We start from the raw sequence: 25,839 nt of genomic DNA, 5'->3' as shown, positions 1-25,839 counted from the left end.
AAATAAAATTATGAGACCACATTTGTATGATTTTAAATGTTTACTTGTGAGCAAATGGCTAGATTTGCAAAATCTTGATCTTGAAAGATCCAGCATTAATGGAACGTAAATGCTTACTTCTTTGTGTCTGAATACAATGAGGTGAAAGCTGTAAAATGTGCATTTCACCAGGCACTGGGACTATGTTTTGGGATTAAAGCAAATGTAACCTGTGCACTTGGCTTCATGTGCCAACAGGGAAAATCTTTCGAAAGCTTTAATTATAATGTTTCTATGAATAAATGCCAGAGCAGTAGAGAATTATATAACAACACTTCATGAGTTTTTTGAATTGCTCGATTTCAAGAATTGTTTATTATCTCATTTAAATTCGTGATTATGCCCATGTAATCTATACTTGGTTGTGTCCAAGGCCCGCCATGGGGCAAGCGAGGGGGGCAAGTTAGCCCAGAGGGCCGCTCCTGGAGAAGGTGCCTGGGTTTGGGCAGAGGAAGGAGTCGCCTTCCTGGGACTACTGTAAGAAGCTGTTATACACTTCCTGATCGCAGGTAGGACATTGTACAAAAACAAAATTACTTTGTTTCTGCAGAAGAACTATTCTCTTACTAGGAAAGGCAGGGGGACACAAGGTCTCCCAGTCAGCAGCTGGAGCTGAAGCACATGCAGACGCTTCATGGTCAGTGTGTACAGGATCCCACAACCAGTTCAGTGTAGCTAAAATGAAAGACTCATGGAAAAGCGGAGTGGGAGGTGATGCTCAAGACATGAGTGCAGACCTTAACTCGACATGATGATAGGCAGATGGCAAAACAGATATTAAAAAAAGGGAGGGTGTTTCCAATTAAGCCAAAGTCAAATAAGTGTTTATTAGCTTGTGGGTTCATTGGTGACCAGAGCCAGAAAGTTTCTGTAGTTTATTCTGTGTGCGTTGATGGGTGTGTGAGGGCAGGGATGAAAGCGGACTGTAGAGGGCTGAAGAATGAAATGCGGTGGAGACAGAAAGCATATATAAATCACATTTTCAGTAAGTAGGCACAAAGAGAAATCATGTGCCTCCAGTGAAGACACAAAGAGAGATGGTTCCGTAGCTGAAAGGGATTGTGAGAGCAAGAGAATGATTTATTTGTTTGTTGTTTGCTTTTTAAAAGAGAGACCTGAGCATGATTACTTTCCCATTTATGGGAGAGAACCGAGAGAGACCTGCCGGTGAGAGCCATTAAGTATCGGGAGAAAGCGTTTGCTAGCAGACCACATCTTGATGGACACCATCAACATGTACAATCCTTAGTTCACAATAGTGGCTGATTATTATATTGTAAATACCATATCATAATATGTTATTATGTATAATGTAATATACCATATTGTAATATGATTATATTATGATATGCAATATGATTATCAGATCGTAAATATCATATATACTTTTCTCATGACAAGTAAACACCGTGTTCTTTTTTCTCTTATCTCACTTTGTAAGATTTCCTTTACTTTTTGATCCCATGAGGATCCTTAAAATACAAACCAGCTTGTCCAGCCAATATGAAGGATGGCTTCCAACCTGATTCTAATTGATTTAGGGATTAAATAGTTGTCAGAAATTGGACCAGTTTGAAATAAGAATGAATTGATCACCAAATAAAACCCTTTGAAGTATTACATTTATGACCATGAGAAACTTTAGCGGGTTTTTAATCCACAATCAAGCTTGCCTATATCTTTAATCATAGTCTACAAATTCTACTTTTCACACGTACTATTGTAGGAAATAGAGTCTATTTTAAGGTCAGAACTTGAAGCATATAAGCAGAGCCTTTCTCAATAGAAATAATGATGCAATTTTTGTACATTCTTTCATTTATAGGTAACATTATTAAACTTCATGATAACTTCTGAGGGAATGCAAGATCAGCTTTTGGGAATTGTGGTGGCACGAGAAAGGCCCGACCTTGAAGAAGAAAAGCAAGCCTTAATATTACAAGGAGCTGAAAACAAAAGGTTTTAAACGTTGTAAAACAGAATTATTCTTAGTTGTTTCATGATCACTTAGAATGAATTAAAGTACCTTTTAAAGATCTATTTTGTTAGATTTAATAGATGCATTGAATGGGAAGATTCAAGAGGAAGATGTAAGGTGTTACAATGCCTCTGTGTTAATTTGGAAAATTGTGATATGCAGTATGTTTTTACGTGCTCTGGAAGAAGTAGAAGCCCTGCTCCAAGCCAAGGCAGTGCATTTTCAACTATTCAAGAAAGCTGTAACACTAAAGTTTTAGTGTTCCTTATGAAACTGAGGTTACCTGTTTTCACTGGAGCACAATCTGAATATGTTGCAGCCCACTTTCTGCTCATAATACCTGACCATAATATCGCAGGTAGAAAGAGTAAAGCTCTATAAGTCAGGAAAAATTTCAGAAAATAAATGGAGTGATCCTTTCTGTTCACTCGGGGCTGAGAAGCTTGATGGCAGAGAAGACTGGCTTACCATCTCTCTCTCTAGTTACCACATAAATGATCATTAGAAAGAGAAGTGGAGCAGAAAGCCCTTTTTGACATTTTGTAAGATAAGAAATTAATTATACAATACCACCGTTCTGGATATTTGTCACAAAGTGATACATTTCTTTAGGTTACAAGCTCTTTGTTTCTTATAAAAGAATGTACACGTGAAGTGATTTTAGATTTCTTTTTCTTCTGAGAAAATTGTGTTTTATTCCAGGCAGTTAAAAGAAATAGAAGACAAGATTTTAGAAGTTCTTTCATCTTCAGAAGGCAATATATTAGAAGATGAAACTGCTATTAAGATATTATCTTCCTCCAAGGCTTTGGCTAATGAGATTTCTCAAAAGCAGGAAGTAGCCGAAGAGACAGAGAAAAAGATTGATACCACCCGCATGGGCTATCGTCCTATTGCCGTCCATTCCACCATCCTGTTTTTTTCTATTGCTGATTTAGCCAACATCGAGCCCATGTACCAATACTCACTGACTTGGTTTATTAACCTTTTTATCCTGTCTATTGAAAATTCAGAGAAATCAGATGTTTTAGCAAAAAGGTATGTAAATGAAATACTAATTAATACTAAAACTAATTAATGCATGAAAATTAAATAGTAATTGGTGGCTTTCACTGTTGTTTCAGAATGATGTGAGCATTACAGCTACATAGCTAAAATGAAGTTGATTAATCATTGTACCAGAAATAAATTTGAGTTAGAAATTGAACAGATGTGACCAAATTTGGTCTGCCAGGAAATTGTTTACGGACATTTAGGATTATAATGTAAATCTAAAAAGAAGAAATATTTACCTCTGTTTGTTGTTTGCAAAATGTATTTATGATTGGAGGTATGGAAAGAGTGAGTAACACTCCCTAAAAGATATGATTCTTACCCCCTGCAAGCTTGCATTCCAAAAGTTACAAATTCATATTTTGATATACACATATAGAAAATGTGTCAAGTAATACAGTTGAAAAAAATACTCTGTTGTGATTATTCTTATTTACATAAAATACCTTATTCTACGGTTGGCTCTTACAGTAAATAATGGAATTAAGACCTTACTTAATAGTAAGTCTGAGAGAATAAAATTTCTTTTTATTTGTTATCAGTGAGAAATTTTGGTTTGGTATTAAAACATGTTTTTAATAGAGCCTAACAAGAAATTACTTCTTGAACAAAGAAAATAATTACTTGCAGCCTTTGCCCTTTGAGCTTTATTGGTCCACGTGGAGCTGGATGCTTCACTTTCTTCAGTGTTCCTACCCACAAAGGAAACTCAATGCTTATCGCTTGCAGTTAAGAATGTTATTGTAGAAATCCAAAATGCTAATCTTTTGAAATCTGAGTTGAATTCCTTTCATATCATGGTATAATTTTCCTAAATTTTGAATACTCTTAGACTCAGCAATTTTTTGTTCATATCATTCATTAGCTTAAGCTTGAATATGAGACTAATAAAGGTGTGAGACCGTCACTTGGCTTGGCAAACAGTTTTTCAGATGTGTGCTGTGACAAAGGGAGGAGGGGAAGAAAGACATGATGGTAAAGTTAAAAGTTTGTTTTTATATTATGATATTTGAAAATGTTTAGTTTATTTCTCTATTTCTTCCGGTATCTGAAATTCTCAAGGTTAGCAAGGATTACTGAAATCGAGAAAACAAGATTTTGAGTGCCCTTTCTTAGGAACGTTCCCAGCCATTTGCATTATGTTAGTTAATTGAACAAGCATGTCTGGTTTTCACACTGGATTCTGAGTTTCCTGAGGCAAGGATTTAAAAAAAAAGATATTCCCAGAAGTTATCCCAGTGCCAGTCACGTGGAGCCACACAGTAAATGATGTTCTGTTTTTCACTGCAGTTCTTAATTTCTATCTTGGTCAACACAATAACCACCAGAATGTTATCATCTTAACTAGTTTAAAATCAAGGTATTTACTGGAGTCTAGAGGAGAAAATTTCTTTGCTCTGTCACTTAAAGACTTATTTTGTGTACAAGATTTAAAAATTAGAACAATTTTATGCTTTAAAAATAATGATTGGTTCCTTTATTATCTCTTGTTATATCAAATTAGAACTCACCCACAGATATGACACCTATTTCTTCATAACTGTGGTAGAATCCCTTACAATTTATAGAAAATCAAATCCTTTTACCCAGATGTCAGACTGGGATGACATCTAGAAAACAAAATGTGCCTTTTACTTTTTAGATAAAATCCTTTAATTTAGAAACAATGAAAATCATATTTATGATGACAGTGATCCTAAAAGTATAATGCTGGAACCAAAGAGTAAACACAAAAAATGTACTTGAAAAATTTCACTGAAGTTATTAGTATACATTCAGAAACATGCAGAAATCAGAAGTATTTGCTCAATGAATGTTCATAAGTGAGCACACCTGTATAACTAGTAACCAGATCAAGACAGAGAACCTTGTCAACAGCCTGGAAACCCCACTTCATGTCCCCTTCTAGGAACTAATGCCCTCGCACAAGATAATCACAGTCCTGACTCCCAACACCGAAGGTAGTTTCTTCTGTTTGAGAACGTCGTGTAAATGGAATCACACAGTATGTGCTCTTTTGTGTTGGCATTTTGCACTCAACATTGTGCTGGTGAAATTCATGTTGTTTTGTGCAGTAGTTTATTCACTCTCATTGATAAATTGTATTCCGTTGTGCTAGTATATTGATGGGGAAGTCTAAAAGCAAAATGGTCTCCCAACCCAGAAACTTTCTCCACAAAGGTAGTAGAGAAAAAACAGTTATATTATTAAATAAGCATTAAACTGGAACGTGATGCACATCACAGGCAATCCACTAAGAGATTCAGAGACAGAAATCTCATCCTAACTTTACTGCTAATTGAGGTGACCTTCTGTGTTAGCAAACTGGCTTTATCCAGAGGAAACACAAACATCTCTCATCTTTATGTCAGGAGGTGGTTTTGCAACTTGGAGCAGGTACCCTCTGAAGTCAGGCTCCTCCCTCCCACAGAAACTGGGAGAGAGGGGCACTGTCTCCCCTGAGGTTTACATTTTGAAGAGATGGCTCCCAGGTCTTTGAGAAACACAGTCCTGAGCCATGAAGCTGACAAAAAGCCTAGCTAGTTTTTGAAAGGATTTATATACGTTTCAGAGAGAAGAAAGTACTTATAATTTTAAGTTTTCAAAAATAAATACTCTAAGAGAGAGAGGGGAGAGAAATCTCTTTCCTTATTTTCAATAGGGAAAATTAAACCTCTTTTAATTTTCACTTGTCCTTACACTATACCACAAGTTATTTATTCTACTGCTGGGGACATTGGGTAGCTTCCATTTTGGGGCTTTTTTATGATTTTGCTGCCTTGACCTTTTTTTTTTTTTTGAGGAGGATTAGCCCTGAGATAACTGCTGCCAGTCCTCTTCTTTTTTCTGAGGAAGACTGGCCCTGAGCTAATATCCATGCCTATCTGCCTGTACTTTATATGTGGGATGCCTATCACAGCATGGCGTGCCAAGCGCTGCCATCTCCGCACCGGGGATCCGAACCAGCTAACCCCGGGCCGCCGAAGCGGAACGTACGCACTTAACTGCTGCACCACAGGCCGGCCCCTTTTATTTGGGCCCTTTTATTTATTTTGTTCTTTTATTTGGCTTTTGGTGCCCCTATGTACACATTTCTGGTCTGTACATTTTCAGAAATGGAGTTGATGATCACAGGGTGTGCATCAGTTCCGTTTTAGTAAATAATGCCAAATAGAATTCCAAAGTGGCTACAGCAAAAGAGACTCTTTTAGCCAGACTTGTTTAATCTTTTTCTTTTTCGGTAAAATAAGAGTTTTCAATTAAGAAGCTAGCTCCCATTTAGAAAATAAGATAGAATCAGTTCTAATAAGAATCATTTGTTTATCTGTCAGTCATTTATAAACATCAGATGACCTGTGGACTTTAATCAGCTATTGGACTACGGGCTATACCTCGGGCATAGAAAGCGTGTGACTGTTAACACCAGGCTACTTAATTGTTTTAGAATCTTAATATCGGTCTAAAGTTATTTCTCATTTCCTTTTACTCAGAGATAAAAATGTATTTCATCTTTGTCTTCTGATGGTTATTATTCATAGTAATTATCATTTAGCTATGACACCAAATATACACTACGTTATGACAACTGTGGTATGTACTGTGAAATAGCCATAAAAATTTGAACCATCTGTTTTTTATAAAATTTTCAATGCGTCAGAATTTATTATAGCCAAATAAATAAATAACTGTAGCAAAAAAAAAAAGTACAGAGACAAACATCTAACAAGGATATAGCTTTGTTACAGGGACCAAACAAAAATCTTTCTCTCTCTCTCTCAGAAATACATGTAAGTGCACACACACACACACTCACACACTCACTCACACAGTTTTTTTTCCTTCTACTACTGTCAAAATCATTTTCCTCAGGTTATAATACTCTTCTGAAACGTAATTTTTAGTAGCTTCCCACTATACCATTTTATGAATATACCATAATTTTCTTATTGTAAGAATTATAAGTAGTCTCTAGCTTTTGTATTATAAATAAAGTGCAATAAATATAAATGTCCACATCATTGATTATTTCCTTAGGCTAGAAATCCAAAATTAGGACAAAAGTGTTCACTTCTTTCAGTCTCAATGTAAATTCCTTTCCTGGAAAGTTATTCAAATGTACGCCTCCATCGGAGCAACATGAATGATCTTATAGCACTGTATCACACATCAGCATTGAGGATGATAGTTTTTATCCTCTTTTTCTCTGTAACAGATTATTAAAGTATCATATTTTATTCTGCATTTTTATCACTAATGAGACTGAACTTGAATTCCTGGTAGGATTGGCCCTTACCCTTTTCCCTTCAGTCTCCCAATCTGCAAGAGGAAATTTGTCGTAAAGTGCAGAAATTTTTATTTTATTCTAGAAAGACCAAATCTGAGTCACCCTGTATTAATTGTACAGGTATAGATGAGGCAAATTAAATGCCAAGTGTGAAAAGACCATCTATTAGCATAGAAATGGGGACAGGAATAGTATAATTATTTTAAATCTTCAAAGAATTCAACTCTATTTCAGCAACTACTTTCAAGGGGCTTTCTACCAAGCCCTTTTTCACAGGTCTCACCTGGAAATAAAATACATCAAGTTGTAATTCTCTTTGTGGGGAAGCTGGCAGAGGGTAAAATAAAGACATAGGCCGGTAAGGAAAACAATAGAGCGAGGGTGATCCATAACTTAGGGTATCAGTTTGGAAATAGTCAAAATATGGTCGTACTGGTAGATTTTTTTTTTCTAGACACATTTAGAAACACCAATATAATTTTGCTTAATCATAATACTTTGCTAATTTTTCCTTCAGATAAATTGATCTGCTTAGAGAGTTTGGGCCATTAATCCATGTCAACCATTACTCTCTACAAATGTTTTTAGTCACTTATTTATTTCTGTTATAACTATTATAACCTATGTAATATAACTATTTTTAAAATTTTTGTTTCAACGATAGTTTCTTTCCCTTATGAGATAAGTGGAAATGCTTAAGTTGTTATATTCATGTTAGGAATTATTATGAATACGGATCACACATGTTAGCACTTACTAGAAAGTTGTTAGTTGGAAATGTTGGAATTATTCATATGTCTTTGTTTTGTCTACATGGTAAATAAAAATGTAAATTTGTTCCAGCTTTGTGATTTCTCCAGCTTTCATAGATTTATGAGCAGAGTAGCGCACTGCTAAACTTAATGTTACCTTAATAAAGGAGCTATTAATTTGAGTCTGTTCATTTAGTATAAAATAGAGAACATTTGGAAGTCTTTTGGAATAAGGAAGTCAAATTTTACCCCAAGCAATGTTTTGTAGTTAAAAGTAATCCGTAAACCTTTAAATGTAATAGATTAATAAACCACACGTTGACTTTTTTCCAAACGGAAGATTAAGCTTTTAAAAAATCAGTCGACAGTAAAATGCAGTTCTGCTGCAGTGTTTCCGCATTGCATAGCTCTCAAATTGCTGTACCTGCTTAATGAGGATCTTTGATTGTTTTGGGGGTAATTGACCAGAAAGCTTATGAGAAGAGCATACATCTAAACGGTTCATAATAGGTTTCCTTAAGAGCATTTTCTTTAAAGTATAATTTATTTTTATTGAATGATTTTTCTTTCTGTTGACCCTTAGGCTTCAAATTCTCAAGGATCACTTTACTTATTCCCTTTATGTTAATGTCTGCCGGTCACTCTTTGAAAAAGATAAACTCCTGTTTTCCTTTTGTCTCACTGTGAATCTGCTGATACACGCGCGTGCGGTCAGTACTGTTTTCATTTTAGGAAAAAAACCTGTATTAACGTTGATTCAGTCATTTACTAATTTGTGTGGGAATATATAAAAAAAAGGTTGTACATAAACAATAATATTAATTATTATTATAGTTAAGGCAGGACATCACTACACTGAATTTCACAGAGAAGAAAAAGAAATTAGGCGCTGAGTTCATTATGTAACTGTTGCTTAAACTTTTGTATGTTTTAGTTTAAAATAAATTAGTTTCTAAGAATCTCGCACAAGTATGCATATAAATTTACTAAATATATTGATATATTTATACAAACTATTAGTATAAATGGTGATGTTTTTAAGAACTTGTGCAAGTTGGTCAAATCTGAACATTTGGGCTGAACAGTAACTTTCATAAATTTTTGCTATGTTTTAAATCTATTCATTTAAAATGTAGGAAGCAATTTGAGAATGAAAGACAAGTGTTGTGAATTCACTATTTTACACACTTATGTTTTAAGATTTATTGATTTTATATGGTAATGTATTTGTTGAAAGCTGAAGAAGTAAAAGTTTTATCCTTGCATTTCTCGCAAAAGTTTCATAGCAGTACCTCATTATATTTCATGTAAAATAATTGAAAACATAGCAGGTTGATGGCTTTCTGACTCCTGACAATTTTTAGAATCAATAGGACTCTAAGTAGCCATTTTGGAAAACATATATTCAAATAGAATATATTCAGATTTTCATGTTTAGTAATTCTGGAGGAAAATTATGAAAAATTAGCTATCTAAAATGGAACTACTTTGAAAACTGGTTTTAATGGATACATTGGTTTCTTATGGATAAATATTGAGCTATATCAGTAGTTATAGAATTTCATGGGTGTCATACTTGATGAAACTTGAAATTAACGGTCAATTCTTTTAAAATAGCTGTAAATTTACTGTGTATCTGATGAACTCATTTCTGACTGTGTGCCACTTTGTCTTCCGAAGATTAATAAAGCCGAGTGGAGGTTTCTGCTAACTGGTGGCATTGGACTGGATAATCCTCATGCCAACCCTTGTACATGGCTTCCTCAAAAATCCTGGGATGAAATATGTCGACTGGATGACTTGCCTGCCTTCAAAGCTATTCGTAGGGAGTTTATGCACTTAAAGGATGGGTGGAAAAAAGTATACGATAGTATGGTATGTTTTTAACCCTCCTTCTTAGTCCAAAGGTTTTAAATGGAGAAAATAATGTTAAATAATTTATTCTTATCTTTGAGTAAAAGCAAGCTTTAAGTAAGCTTTAAATAACTCGTCAGGTGTTAAAATCAAAGTTTTGATTTATATTATCCCTACCTTCTAAATCGGTAGTTCTGTTTGAACTTCTATTCAGATTCCTTGAAATGTGTGGAGATGCAAAAAAGCCACATGGTCCTTAAAAATATTCTTTTTGAATTTCTATGCCAGGTTTTGATTTATTATCAATTTAGACTTTAGCAGTCTTAATAGCAGATGAGTTAAAATTTTACAAATCAGCTATTGTTTAGATTTTCTGAATGCGGGGTACAAGCTAATAAATATTTTCTGTCCTTTGAGGAGATGGAAAAACTAATAGTTCTCAAATAATTTTCATGAGACCCTATCTTGCTAATTGGAGACTCTTATAGTTAACATATGCCATGATACTCACAGTTTCCCTTCTGGAATACATAGAAATTGTTCCCTTCCCTCATTTTTTCTTTAGCACAGAAGCTAATATTTTGCCAATTCCCAGTTAGTTTTTTCTATTCCTTTGTTTCTACTCTCTTGATATTCTGCTTTCCTTGGGTTTAATATGCAAGAGCTCTGTTTGGAGGAGGAGAGAGAGAGCCAGACATGTGGAGAATGCTTTTTATTTGGTTATGTATTTGTTGTATTATACATGCTAGTAAGATTGTGTCTGCACATGAATTCAAATATTTGGGTCTCTTCTTGTAAGTAATAAAAATATATTTCCTAGAGACAAATATATTTTAGAAATATTATTCGCTATGCTGAAGCCTGGAGATTTCTGATCTGAGACACCACATAGCCTTCCCTGTTGTTTCAAAGGTACAAACATCTTCTTTTTTCCAGATTTGCCCCTCCTCCTGGGGCCTTGATGCCTCTCTTCTTGTATGTTTTTAGTTGCTCTCTCTCTTCGCTTCTTTACTTATACCCATTCTCAAATATCCCTTTATAAAAAAGATGCAGAGCCAGCCCTGATTGCCTAGTGGTTCAAGTTCGGCACTCACTGCTTCGGTGGCCCGAGTTCGCTTCCCAGTCGCGGAACCACACCACCCGTCTGTCAGTAGCCGTGCTGCGGCAGTGTCTCACATAGAAGAACTAGAATGACTTACAACTAGGATATACAACTATTCACTGGGGTTTTGGAAGAAAAAAGAAAGAGGAAGAGTGGCAACAGATGTTAGCTCAGGACAAATCTTTCCCTGGAAAAAAAATAAAGAAGAAGAAAAAAGATACAAAAAAATTGTTCAAAACAAGAAATAACACAATAAATTTCAGTACAATGCCCTTCTTCTTTTGTAATAAATGTTTATTTTTATAAATAGGTGATGAGAGTGGTAGGTTTTTAAAATGCTTTTGGAGAAATAATGGGAAAAAATAGGGATCATTTTGTCTATTGATTAGTATTCATACTGACTTTAACCTGCTTCATTCGTGTGTAGTTTTGATTCCTTTATGGTATTTTAAATTTTCTTTTCATTCCTTATTTCATAATTTTTCCCCAACCTAATAAAATTTACTTTAGCATTCTTGATTTCATTTAGTCATTATGTATTTTCTCTAAAAATTGGTGTAAAAGTCAAAATACTGTTCTTTTTAGAAATAGTCTCCAAAATAACACTGAATTATATCCATTGTAATTTTAGGAACCACATCATGAGGTTTTTCCTGACAACTGGGAGGATAAAGCAAATGAGTTTCAAAGGATGCTTATCATTCGTTGCTTGAGGCCAGACAAGGTAAATGTGGACTTTGAAAGCAGCTCAGTGGTTCCATCCCTCCTCTCTCCACCAGCCAAACGTGTATTGCCTTATGTAATCAGAGGGGAGGTGGAGGAGCCAGGGGGAAATAACCCCACTGCCATCTAATGCAGCCATTTTACCAAAAGTTTATATATTTGTTAAAGCCACACTAAATTAGTAACTGAGCAGATTACATTTTATAGTTTTATTTATTTTATGATTCTTCCTTTTAACGTATGCTTCCCCAATTCCTCACAATCTACTTCCTTTACATGCTATAATCTCATTTTTATTCTTATTACATTGATGAAATTAAGAAGTGGTGTTAATGTCAAGCTGTTATGGTAGAATTTCTGGCTCCTGAAATGCTATCCTTATAAATAGTTCTTTGTTGGCCTTTGGAAAGCTAGTAGAATATCGTTTTTAAGACATTCCCAAAGGGGCCAGCCCAGTGGCGCAGCGGTTAAGTGCACATGTTCCACTTCTTGGCGGTTCACAGGTTTGGATCCCGGGTGCAGACATGGCACCCCTTGGCACGCCATGCTGTGGTAGGCATCCCACATATAAAGTAAAGGAAGATGGGTATGGATGTTAGCTCAGGGCCAGGCTTCCTCAGCAAAAAAGAAGAGGACTGGCAGTAGTTAGCTCAGGGCTAATCTTCCTCAAAAAAAAAAAAAAGACACTCCCCATTGCTGACTACAAAGGAAAATGTCAATACTGGTTAGCTTTAATTTCTTTAAATAATGAATTATATAACCAGCGAACCATCTGACCTGTCATCTCAGCAAGTTTCAGTACTCATTCACATCCTCATTTGTGTTAGTATACTCCATTTAAAAAAAAACTAGGCCCACCCTGTGGCCGAGTGGTTGAAGTTCTGTGTGCTCCGCTTCCAAGGCCTGTGTTCGCAGGTTCGGATCCTGGGCATGGACTTACTCTACTCATCAGCCATGCTGTGGAGGCATCCCACATGCGAAAAATGGAAGAAGAGTGGCACAGATGTTAGCTCAGGGTGCATCTTTCTCACCAAAAAAAAAAAACCAAAAAACTATTCACTTGAAGTATAATGACCCATATCCACAGAGATATGCATAAACTCTGAAAAATGTAGATATTAAATATGTTGGAAAAAAATTGAAAAAATATCCTAATTGTCCATTGTTACTACTCATGTAAAAGTAGTACATAATTATTTCAAAACTTGCTGTACTCACAATTTGAGTTGCTAAGGAGTATAAGACAATATTTCCATCCTAATAAAAAAAAAGCAGAACTGAGATGGTGAAAGCAATAAATTTTTCAAAATTTATTTTATACATGTCAGTGATAATATGGGGTAGAGGCCTCCTTTCCTCTGTAAGCCATAGTCTGTCCAATGCACATGTAATTCTTGCTTGACTCGACAGCATGCTCTCAGCCAGGGCCCAAGCATCCAGTAGGCACAGTGCCTAGGGCCCACGATACTTTGAGGGGTCCATGAGAATGTTTTAATTTCTTTTAAAACAGAGAATATAATCCAGTCTGTATTACATTTGTAATTATACCAAAACAATTGTAAACTATAGTTTTTCATATTTTTTTGTGGAGGAAGGGACCCATGAAGTGCCCAGGGCCCGTGAAGGTCGTAGTGCACCCTGCTCTTAGGTGCTGGAAGGCACTGTAGTTGTTAGGGATCGTTGTTAAACTGGTGAAACATCCTGCCCCTTGGTAGCCCTTTTAAAAATGAATCTCCACTAAAACTTTAGTGTTGAGCCTCAGAAGTCTTCATTTCAAGTGTTAAGTATGGGAGAATATCAGGTGCTTCAAACTCTTGCCTAATATGGCTTCCCGTTTTAAAACCTTTTTATTAAAATTTTCAAAGGTTTTCTCTCTGTTTTCTAAGCTAGATAAAGACTTCTATAAGTAAAATGACTCTGCAGGCACCATTGACCTTCTCCCCTCAATATCTGAAAAACAAAGGATCTTCTGTTCATGTCTTATATTAAGTTTAATTAAAAATGATTAATGAGCCATTCCCTAATTGCAGCAGTTCCATCCAGAAATATCTTTTCCTCAGTTTTATGTTTGCAAATTTTTGACATTTTAATCTGAAAATACTTTGAGCTACCAAATAGATCTAATATTTCTTTCCATATTTATTCCCTTTTTCAAGTGTATTTGAGAGAAATGAGGAGTTAGATATTCAAGCTGAGGAGTTTTTGTTCGTATGTTTTTGTTTGTTTTTAAATCATCTGCGGTTGAACTGATGGTTTCATCCTTCTCTCAGCTACTCTGCTCAGTGCCCTAGCACCCTGTCTTGTGACTTTTTCCTGTATGTTTCCTTATCGCCTCTGGAGTTGTCCTGGGGCAGGCGGATGAGTGTAGACATTAATGCTGCTCACCGACATTCCTGGTTCTCCTCTCCTGCGCTCACTCGACGTGTGGGGGTTGTGACCATACACCTTGTTTTGGCCAATAAAATGTGAGCAGAAGTGTCAGGGCAGAAGCATTTAACTGCCAGTGTGAGGTTCTCCAGGGCGTTCTCCCTGCCATGGGGCCGGTGGGATCACGTGTTGGTATTTCAGTGCCATAAAGGCAGGCAAGAGCACTGGGCCAGTATGTGGACAGTTAGTTTCCTGTGCAAGGACAGGAAATAAGCTTTGGTTGTGTTAAGCCACTGAGATCCAGAAATTGTTTGCTACCACAGCATAACTCAGTGTATCCCAAGTGATACAATTGGCTGGTTACCATTATCTGTACTACCACACCCTGATCCTTAGTATAAACATAGTTACTAGTATGCTATTATATTATCTAGCAACCTCCAACCCTTCCATCTTGCTGTTACCCAGAACTCCAATTTCTAGTGGTGAATTGCTGATTTTGGAATCTATATATTTTTAAATGATGTATGGCTTTATGCTTTTTTTTTTAAAGATTTTATTTTTTCCTTTTTCTCCCCAAAGCCCCCGGTACATAGTTGTATATTCTTCGTTGTGGGTCCTTCTAGTGTGGCATGTGGGACGCTGCCTCAGCCTGGCTTGATGAGCACTGCCATGTCTGCACCCTGGATTCTAACTGATGAAACACTGGGCCGCCTGCAGCGTAGCACGCGAACTTAACCACTTGGCCATCGGGCCAGCCCCTATGGCTTTATGCTTTTCAAAGAGTGGTTTTCCAAAGTAAAATGGTATAGCACACCAGAGAAAGGACTGGTGCTATATGGAGCTGATATATGGGCTGTACCATCTAGATTTTATTTCTTTGCAATCTCTAAGATATGAGATAATATACATCCACCAGGAAATCAACAATTGCTTGACTTCTCAGTATAATTTGTTGGCACAATTTTTTTTTTGGTCTTCTTTCCATGTTCTCCCCTCAGAACCAACTGTACGCAGTGGTAAGAAGCCACAAATGCCAGGTTTTCTAAGGGCCTACTTTGGGAAAATGCAGAAGATGCTTGCTAAATCACCAGTAGGAAGATGGGATGGGCTTGCACCTTCTGTTAGAATTTAATAGTTTATTGTGTTTTATTGACAAAGGAAATATATCAGATGGATAAATACTGAAGTGTGAAATATTTTGAGCCCATTTACAAAATGAAGAGCTTCTGGCCACAGTTCTCTCCTTGTGAACTATAAACAGAAAGCAAATTAATCAGCTTTCAATAAGAAACTTGTCAAATGTAAGTTAATATGTTTCTCTGACCTCAGATAAATCCTATAGGAACTTGCAAAAAATAGAAAAACATAAAGGAAAGACCACAAACCTCTTTCCTGCCTTTGAGTAGATGGTTGCCTAAATTAGTCTGTAATTTTTGTTACTGACAGATTTCATTTTACAGACCTAATGCTGACGATATCAGATTGCAGAAGCAAACCCAATGTGATTGCCTTGCAAACTGAATAGCTAGCACGACTTCATTTACCTTGGGAGTTACAGTTCAGTTTTGGGAGCAAGCAAGTCTTGTTCCATTCTAACATTAAAAATGAAACACTGAGGCGCTGGCCCTGTGGCCAAGTAAAGTTTGCACGCTCCGCTTTGGCAGCCCAAGGTTTTGCCAGTTCAGATCCTGGACACAGACCTAGCACTACTTATCAGGCCATGCTGAGGCAGTGTCCCACACAGCACAGCCAGAAGGACCTACAACTAGAATATATACAACTATGTACTGGGGGGCTTTGGGGAGAAGAAAAAAGATTGGCAACAGATGTTAGCTCAGATGCCAATCTTTAAACAAAAACCAAAAATGAAACACACAAATTTGTCTGGGCTCACCCCCTCATGAGCATCCCTAACTTGGTCCTCCAGCACTGACAGAAGAGAATCACTTCACACCGGCTGTGTCTGCACGTGTGCAGGGGCCTGACCCACTCTCAAAAGAGGAGCCACTTACAACTCATGCTTCGGAAAAGTAGGACCATGCTCTTCAAAGCCACGTGCTTTCATTTTGTCTGTAAAACTATAATTTAGTGAAGAAGTCAGTCGTAGGAGGAAAGAGGTTATGAAACAATGTTTTGTTTTCTTTTGTTAGTTGTTCTTTTTTTTTAATCCAATGAGAAAAGACCTGCTAAAGGAAAAAATAATGAGAAGAGGAGGGGATGAGGCTGGGACAGGATATTTTTAGTTTCCTGCAATAAGCTTGACATCTGTGCCCAGTCAATATGTCTGCACGATGAGAGAACTGATGTAGACGTGAAACTTTATGATAGGTGAATTTATTAATCTACGATTTTTGTTTAGAATTTCTCCAATTAGAATTCCACCCTCACAAAAAGAGGCATCCTGAGTTTTTTATGCATTCCTTTGTTCAATAGATATTTGTTGCACACGAACAATAAGTCTCATCTTGTTAGGTAGGTCCTTGCCAACATGATGCTTATAAATTTGTTGTTATTCTTCCATACCTTTTCCTTATTTGAATGAACCTAGAGAAATATTGGGGAGGCATTAAAAAATCTAATTTAAGCCCAGATATTCCTTCACTGTCTCTCAGCCTCCCACCCTCACCCCCTCAGTGACACATGCACATTCACACCAGGATCAACGCTGTTTTTAAGGCATTGTGACATGTCAATGATTTTTACTTATACACCTCATGTGAATATACGTTCCCAAGAGTACACAGTTAAAACTTGGAAACACATGTAACTTTTTCCAGAGGAGAGAATCCTTTTGAAATATTTGACATCTGAAAATTGCTCCTGCAGTTTGCTCCAAGTTCAGAAAAGTTACTTGCTGGTGGAATTGCTGGTGGTGTACACACAATTCCATCCTTGGTTATGAGCAGCGATCCAGTCAGAGGGATTCCAGGCCCTTTAAAAAATTCTTTGTGTTCTTGTCTTCCTCTTCCTGGGATGTGTTTACATAATTTGTGAGGCTAGACACAGGGCGACTGGTTTGTTAAAGCTATCTTTATCACTTTGGCTCACACCTGAGGCGTGATTAGCTGGAGGCAATGTCCGGAGATAACAGGTCTAGACCCTTAGCAGAAGGAAGGGATGATGTTGCTGAAGCCACCTCAGCTGCACTGATTAATACAATTCCATTCCCACATCGACGCCTGCTGGGGACCCCCGAGCCTCAGAGTTCTGCTCTTTCTCAAACAGGGCCCCAGAAAATGCACAGGCATGCTATCGGAAATTTTATGCAATACAGTTTTTCCTGTTTCCCAGGAGAATGACTTGTTTCTTCTTCAAGTGCTTTTCCTTTTCTTTCTTTCTGTTTTTTCCCCCAGCTATATCAGTTCTTTCCTGGTGATATAGTATTGTATAAATCATACTGAAATTTCTTCTTTTGAGTTGTGGACTTTTGGAACATGGTGTTTTAAAACTTAAGTTAGAGAGTTAAAGTTTCTTATATTCTTCCTTCACTAAGTATTGAATACTCACTAAAAAGAAGACAAATGCCTTTGAATTCTGGTATCACTCACCTTTTATTATTTAAATAATTTATCGTTTTTTTTCTATTGGAAAAACATTTCTATAAAGTGATGCCTTTGACTCTCCACCAGCATTAATGATTAATTAACTAAGATAATGTAGCTAGAGTCCTTTGTTTTCAAACACCTTTGAATCTGAATTTCTTAAGGTTTTAGGCAGATTTTGAATATTCTTTCAAATATATTCTTGTCCCTTTCTAGGTTATTCCAATGCTGCAAGAATTTATAATCCACAAGTTGGGGCGCATGTTCATTGAACCGCCCCCCTTTGACTTATCCAAGGCGTTTGGAGACAGTAACTGCTGTGCACCGCTGATTTTCGTGCTCTCTCCTGGAGCGGATCCCATGGCTGCCCTTCTAAAATTTGCTGATGACCAGGTACCTTAAAACAGAGGAGGTTATGGGACTGGCTCTGTGGTGTAGTGGTTAGGTTCACATGCTCTGCCTCGGTGGCCTAGGGTTTGCAGGCCCGGATCCCAGGTGTGGACCTAGCACCACTCATCAAGGTGCGCTGTGGCGGCATCCCACATAAAATAGAGGAAGACTGGCATAGATGTTAGCTCAGGGTCAATCTTCCTCACAAAAAAAAAAGAGAGAGAAAACCAGAGGAGGTTATCTGATATTATAAAAATAAACAAAAGATTTGCCAACTGAATTTTTTAAAAGAGCAATACTTCTTTATCCTAAGGAGAAAGGGAAAGGTCAAAATTCGTCGTTCACTTAGCCATTGAAAGACTTGGGGCTCCAAAGGTTGATGGAGTCCCAAGAAAATGATACTTAAATGGCAGCATGACAGTAAAAATAGCTCCTTATCCAAATTTCAAAACCAGAATTTGGGTCGGGGGGCGCTTGCTGTTGTTTTGGAGGAATGGACAGACTCTGTGACATCACTGCCCCACTCTGTGAGCTGGGTTGATTTAATAAATTCAAGTCTGCACAGTGACCCTGGGGAGGACCTTCTCTGATCCTGCCCATTCTCCTAATCCCTAAAGGGGGCCCTTCTTGGCTTTCCAGAACCATCATATATTACCGGCACTTTACCAAGTTAGAATATATTCTAATATTTACGTTTCTAGGCTTTAAAAATTATTCAAATGAATTTAGTATAAATTTTCTCGCATCTTTCAACCTAGAACAAGAGAATAATAATAGATGATTGGGCATTTTTGAGTTGAGTTTTTTCCCTTTTGGTCTAATCAAAGTAACATTTTATGGTAATAATGCTGATATTTCTAAAATCACCATCATCACTTTTGTTGAGTGCTTTACATACACTGGTCATTTTGCTAGATCTTGTTACACACGTTTTCTCTTTTGAGTTTTACAGCAGTCCTGTGAGGCGGCGTCTCCAGTTTACCGAAAGGGATACTAAAGCATGGAGAGGTTAAGTGGCCTCTCAAAGATTACATACTAATTGGTTACAATACTCTTTACTAAGCCAATTTATATTTTAACACCCCATGTCTTTTGCTTTGGGTGTAATTCTTAAATACTAGAGGATTGATTGTGTAACATAGCACTTACCATTGGTTAAAGATGTGCGGGGACATGGCTGTCATAACTCAGGAGATGAGGTCAAGATGCACTGAGGGACTAGATCATGCAGGGCTTTGGTAGGCTGCCTTAAGGACTTTGAGTAGGATGGGACGATGTGGTAAGGTTTTAAGCAATAAAGTGACATGATCTGATCTATAATTTATAAAGCTCTTTCTAGCTGGAGTGAGGAGAAATGATCTGAGAGGTGCAACATGGAAGCAGGGCACTAATTAGAGAGTGCTATTGGAAGGCCAGGAAGAGCAATGGCGGGTGGGACTGTGAGCAGAGTGGAAGTGGTGGAGATTGTTGGAAGTTTCCATTTGTGTGGGATTCAATCTCTCTAAATCAACTTGACCTTTCCGATGCTTTGAGACCTTCCTGGTTCCCCTCCATTTCTCTTCCACGTTGTACAGTTTGTTTATTCTCTGGCTGCTATATAAGACTGCTCAATGCATTATCTTCACTTGCTGTCTCCACTTCTTCCAGAAACAGTAGTATCTAGCTCTGTTCGTTTTCTGCTGCTTCTACCTGCTCGTGTCAATAAGCCGTGGACATTCAGAGAGGGCTCGAGAGAGAGAGGGCTCGAGACCCTACTCGTCCACTCAAGGCCTCTTCCAAAGAGGCCTTCAGGTGGTAACTGTCCTAGAAAGAAAGAGCTTAGGAGTCAGACACCATTTCCAGAAGCTGCAGTTGAGTCAGGACACAGTAGAAATAAATTCCTGGAAAACATTCCCACAAAATTCTTTAAAGAGAGTTTTAAATGGGAATTGGGGGTTAATGCTTTTTCCTCTGAGTTTTATGCAGTAGCCAAATTAGTTAAAATATACTTATTCAAAGATCTGGAGGAAACAGGGCAAGATCATCTGTCTATTCATAGTTTTCTTTTCGGCTTTGGGTTTTAGGAATTACTGAATGACAGCCGGACCCTTTCATCTCCTCCTCTTGTTAAAAGTCTTCTTAAGATTTTTTCTATCCTTATCTTAACAATCAAGCACCCAGCTGACTATTTCCTTCCTTAACTGACTTGCTTTTTGTCTAAATGTTTATAGGATTCTGAGTCAGTAAGAGTTTTTAGGGCTGCATGTGTTTGAACCTTTGAAGGATGCTCCATAATTTAATTTTAATATATTTAATGTTAACATTTCTTGTAATAATAATATTGAGTCTTCTTATAAATGTGATGTTAAATAATATCTTTACTCTCCTTGTACACAGGGATATGGGGGATCAAAACTTAGCTCTTTATCTCTTGGTCAAGGCCAAGGGCCCATAGCTATGAAGATGTTAGAAAAAGCTATCAAGGAAGGAACATGGGTTGTTCTTCAGAACTGTCACCTTGCCACCTCTTGGATGCCAACCCTCGAGAAAGTTTGTGAGGTAAAAATGCAAGTTTATTTTTACTAGATTGTTTCCCCCCGATATAATTAGTGATATATGTACCATCTAAGTAACTCCATTCCCATCCTCTAGTTTGGAGGGTTGCGGGTTAGTGGTGTGGCTGGATTACAGGAGCCATGGGCTCACACTGGGGACTAGAGGAGAACACATGGTCATGCCTTGCTGGATCCCTCTTAATAGGAACAAGGACTCATCTGATGAGTTGGAAATCTCCTTAATCCAGAGGAGCAGCCTCAAAGATGGGAGTAAACCATGAGGTGGACAGAAACCAAGTTACTTTTTACAGCAGTGGACCAAAAACAACAAAGGAGGCTTTTCAGAATGAAATTCATGTCGCCACTCTAAACCACAGGGCTTCGGGGTCTAACTTTCTTTGACTCACTTCTCACCCACTTAGCCCCTGACCCTGCCACAGAGGACCACTGAAACCACCCTTCCTGCAGTGGGTCATAGTATTTCCCTACTTTGATGGGCAGAAAGTCCAGGAAGAAAACCCCACGGAGCTCAACTGAGTAAACTGAAAACCTGCACTTGATTTCAGTGAACAGAGAGAAAATGCGTCCTCTGTAACTTCCCGTGACTCCAGCCCCTCCTAACTCAGAGTCCCCTGGGTGACGAAGTTTACCCATACCCCAAGGTGGGATGGAACCTGCACTATGCAGACATCCAGCTGAAACTTTACGGAGCAAGTTGTATTTTTCTTTATGCCTCTTATCACCACTTTGTCTGTTTCTCCCACTAGACCATAAGGATCACGAGGACAGTGACTTTCTCTGTCTCTTTTGTTCTCTAGTTTGTCTTCAGCACCTTGAGTAGGGCGTGACCCATGGGAGACAATCAATAAATATTTACTGAATTAGTGAATGAATATTGCTTCACTGCTTCAGACCTTTCAGTGGCTTCCCATTGCGTGTAAGACGCAGGTCAAACCCCATCCTGGCTTCCAGCCCACTTCTTCCTCTGACCTTTCCTGCCTCTCAGGTGTCGTCTCTGCCACTTTCTGCCTTAACTTCTATGCTCCAGCCATTTGAACTTCCCTCACTTTTATTGGTATAGCACATATTTTCGAGAGGCCATCATAATAGGTATTATTTCTAGCTGAAAAACTATTCTTGCTGTTATTTGCCTTACCAAAATCTACTCATCCTTCAGGCTTTATATTAGAGGTTTTGTATTTGTGCCTGTGTCTTCGTGTTTCCTCTGTCTCTAGGCCATTCTCATGACATGTAGGATTGCACCATATACACCCATCAGAGAATCATACGGGAGAGAAGAGCTGTCCCTAATGGATGGTGAGCTTCATCCAAAGTCCCACGAGTCATGTTGCTTAAGTCACTGGACATAGAGCAGCTGACAGGAAAAGAAACAGTGCCCTCACCCACCACTATTGTTATTAAAGAACTCAGGCAGCTATGCATCCTTCCTAATTCAGCCCCACCCCTTGGCCACATAAATGCTCTCAAATAGTTTTTTTCCTAATGAACATTTACAATTAAAAAAAATCATAGATACCACTGACATGGGCAATTGGGGGAGGTAGCTGCAGGGAGTGGGACTGGAGAGGAAGAGAAAGAAGGGCCCCTGCTAGTTAGTCCTGGGCCCCCTAGGCTTCACGACAGTGCTGTGTGTGCTGCTAGCCTTTACAGTGCCGGCCTGGACATCCCCTAGACCAGCACAGCTAATAGTGACATGTGGTAATGTCACTTCATTATGTCATTATGTAATGTTGCTTCAGGATGTACCAGTTCTTCTCGCCTTTCAAAATGCTCTATTCTTTTTTCATCCCAGCTTGGTGTCATATTAACATATCTGAGTGTATTACTTATTCTCACAAACTGGCTATAGCAAAAAGAACGAATTGTTCTTAATTTGGCTCTGGGGCAGAGAATTATTTCTGTAAATATTTCAGCAACATCAGTGAAGGTACGAGATTTTTGGGAATATCTTAGTCTTTATTGTGGCCAACTCTGAATTATGTAACCCCTTTGTAGACTTTATAGTCGGATGATTTAATTGTATCAAGGAGAATGACAACACTCTGGGCCTTCTCAGTGAACTATGTTGTTTCGGGGGCAGAATCAGATTTTAAGGCTTTCGCCTTAAATTGCAGCAGTAAGTTCTGTTTTGCAAAAATGCTTCCTCCCACTTCCAGCCCATCCCATGCACATATGATCTGGAGATTTGTCTTGGATTTTATGTACCCTTTTGTGTCCGATTTCTTTTCTTGCAGGAGTTAAGCCCAGAATCAACACATCCAGATTTCCGAATTTGGCTGACAAGTTACCCATCTCCGAATTTCCCCGTGTCAGTCCTGCAGAATGGAGTGAAAATGACCAATGAAGCACCGAAAGGTTTACGGGCTAATATCATTCGATCATACCTCATGGACCCGATCTCTGACCCTGAGTTCTTTGGCAGCTGCAAAAAGCCTGTTAGTAATGGCCAAGCCTTGTTACCTCAGCCCTGTAAAGCAATTCAAGGGGCCCCTGGTGATAGTGGATGTGTGTGCTGAGTAAAACTACAAATTAAATAGACCTCCTGCACTGCAGGGCACTTGGTTTTGATTACTGATTATTGACTGTGCTGAAGTCAATTTTATTAATATTTTATTTTAATTTTACCACCAGCCTCATTCCTGCTCAGCTGAGATCTTCTGGGGTGTCATTAATAATGTAGCTTTCTATTTAGAAAGTCAGCTGTAAGCCATTCCCTGTACAAATCTGCAAGGCTGGAGAATCTTGTTTCAGGATATTAACTGAGCCCTTTGCTATTTGGAGCCATATCTTTAAATTAAAACATAAAAATATTTCCTCCATATAACTATAATGAGAGCCAAAATGATTTTACTCCTTGATTGATGGGACTCATAAGGGTCTTTTTTAGCATCACCAGGCAAGCAGGGAAACCACCCACTGCTTTCGTGATTAGAATTCTATGTGTGAATGTCTGTGACCTAAAATTGTTTCACAGTGTTTTACCATAATTAAAAATGGAAGAATTTCTTTTTAAGAGGGGTTATGAACCTTGGTAAGTTTTTGCCATTAAAAACCTCACACTCTTGATGTCAGAATATGTTTTAAGTACACATCAAAAGAAAATATAAAAATAAAGAAGTACTTTCATTAAACAAAAGTCTTGGGTACTAAAAAAAGTGCCCGTGTTTAAAACTAAGTCAAACCTTATCCTAAGCTTCCAAGACCTTCTGTACGACTAGCTTTGGCATTGATTAGGCCCAGAGAGAGCAGCTTACTCCCAGGTAGGTGGTGAGGTGCTTCTGCATGGGCTAGCTAGACGCTCTTTTGCAAAATTTTACTCCCTTTCTTCTGAATCCAAATGTCCCTCCACTGGCAGTCATACACATGGGAAGTCCAGGCATTTATGAACCATGGTCCAGGCCAAAACCCAAATCTCCTCAACTGCCAAAGCAGCACATCATAGTTTTTCTGTTTTAACTTTTTTTTTTGGAAATAATTTTAAATATGCAAGTATAAAAGTAGTACAAAGAACAGCCCAAAGCCCTTCACCCATATCACCTCTTGTTAATGTACACCATTTTCAGGGAATTTAGATATGTCACAGCCCTTTATCCAGAAAGAAATACGTAGATGTACATTTCTGAAGAACAGAGATACTGTCTTTTCAAGGTAGAGCTAATAGTTTAGTAAATTTAACACAGATGCACTATTGTATCGAATCTGCCATTTGTGTTCCAGATCTCTCCTTTGATTCGGTGATGTCCTCTAGAGCATTTCCCTGTTCACTACAGGGTTGGTCTAGGGCTCGTGTCACATTTAGTTGCCATGTCTCTTTGCCCCCTTTAATCTGGAACATTTCCTCAGCCTTTCTTTGTCCTTGATGACATTGACATTTCTGAAGAATTCATCTCCGCCCGTTTCTTTAACAGAACATTTCTCACTTGGGCCTTGTTTGCTATTCCCTCCTGATTAGATTGAGGTTACTCATTCTTAGCCAGAATACTACACGGGTGAAATTGCGTCCTCAGAGTATTGCATTGGGAAGCGCACAATGCCCATTTACCCCTCATTGATGATACTATTTTGATCATCAGTGGATGACTGAAGTGTTGTCTGATTTCTTCAATGTAAATAACTGCTTTGCCCCTTGCAACTAATAATCAGTCTGTGGGGAGACATTTTAGGACCATGCAAATATCCTGTTCCTTATCAAAATCCACCCCAGCCCAGATTTAGTCTCCATTGATGATTCTTACCTGATCCCGTTATTTCCTGGGATGATTCCAGCTCTGGCACTCCTTCCATATTTGACACTTGGCACTCTACTGTCAGCAAAGCCCTCCCTTCTCCCTCATTTATTTATGTTATTGGTATGAACTCATGCATTCCTTGTTTTTTTCCAATTGGTATACAATTCATTGCTGAACTTAAGTCTTTTGCTCAAATTGTCCCAGATTTGGTCAGCTCATTCAGGCTGGCTCTTCTGCCTTTTATAAGTCCCATCATTTAAAAAATTCTATTACTCTTATGATGAGCCCTCTTACTTGCTGGCATATGATGCTCCAATCTCATCTGTACCCTAGTCCTGGAACAACCCATTTCTCTGAAGAGTCCTGATCTTTTTTAGTGGGGAATGATATTAGACGCCAAGAGCTGGGTGCTAGATGAGCTCAGTGCTACTGCATTGGCTTTGGTTCTTGGCCCTGTTGGTGGAGAGAATTTGGAAATGTACACATGTACTCACACAAACATATACATGTAATACATATATACGTACACACATGTTCATGCATGCAAACAAGTGCATGCGCACATAGTCATATATATATTTTAGAAGTAATGAGTTCATAGCAATACCTCCAATTTCAGTCCATTACCCAGGGTTCTTTCTCACTCTTCCTCATTCTATATTTGTATGTCCTTCTTCTATATGAGAAGCCTAGCTCCCACAGCATCAACACATTTGCTAATTTGCTCAATGCTCCAATAAATCTAAAATTGTTCCAGCATTAGCACAGCATGTTTAACTTTACTTCCTCCCACCTCTGTGGTTAAATTTATGCTGCTTTACTTTTGTCTCCCACTCTCCCTTTCAAGTTTATTCCACAGGGGAAACTTTCCCCCTGCTAAATCTTTGGGCAGCCTCATGGCTTTCCTGGTTACTGTCAGGTCATAAAATGACCTAAAGTCATTTTAACTTGCAAAGCCAGCCTTCAT

At 38.0% G+C, this 25,839-nt stretch overlaps 1 protein-coding gene across 3 annotated transcripts in view; it reads left to right on the top strand.

Moving 5' to 3' along the window:
- DNAH7 (dynein axonemal heavy chain 7) overlaps positions 1 to 25,839 on the top strand; it is a 235,426-nt gene that overhangs the window by 179,337 nt on the left and 30,250 nt on the right. For 2 of the 3 annotated variants that reach the window (XM_070242074.1, XM_023622248.2), the window contains 8 exons: positions 1,865 to 1,998; positions 2,720 to 3,055; positions 8,691 to 8,817; positions 9,788 to 9,982; positions 11,695 to 11,787; positions 17,915 to 18,091; positions 20,465 to 20,626; positions 22,878 to 23,078. In XM_070242074.1, the coding sequence (XP_070098175.1) occupies positions 1,865 to 1,998; positions 2,720 to 3,055; positions 8,691 to 8,817; positions 9,788 to 9,982; positions 11,695 to 11,787; positions 17,915 to 18,091; positions 20,465 to 20,626; positions 22,878 to 23,078 (1,425 nt within the window). Of the gene's footprint in view, positions 1 to 1,864; positions 1,999 to 2,719; positions 3,056 to 3,935; positions 4,047 to 8,690; positions 8,818 to 9,787; positions 9,983 to 11,694; positions 11,788 to 17,914; positions 18,092 to 20,464; positions 20,627 to 22,877; positions 23,079 to 25,839 lie in introns of those variants that run through there. The other variant, XM_023622249.2, reaches the window with a different exon arrangement.

This window comes from Equus caballus, chromosome 18 (assembly GCF_041296265.1).
Source record: "Equus caballus isolate H_3958 breed thoroughbred chromosome 18, TB-T2T, whole genome shotgun sequence".
In the NCBI taxonomy this organism is placed as follows: domain Eukaryota; kingdom Metazoa; phylum Chordata; class Mammalia; order Perissodactyla; family Equidae; genus Equus; species Equus caballus.
This window is presented reverse-complemented; position numbering and strand designations above follow the sequence as displayed.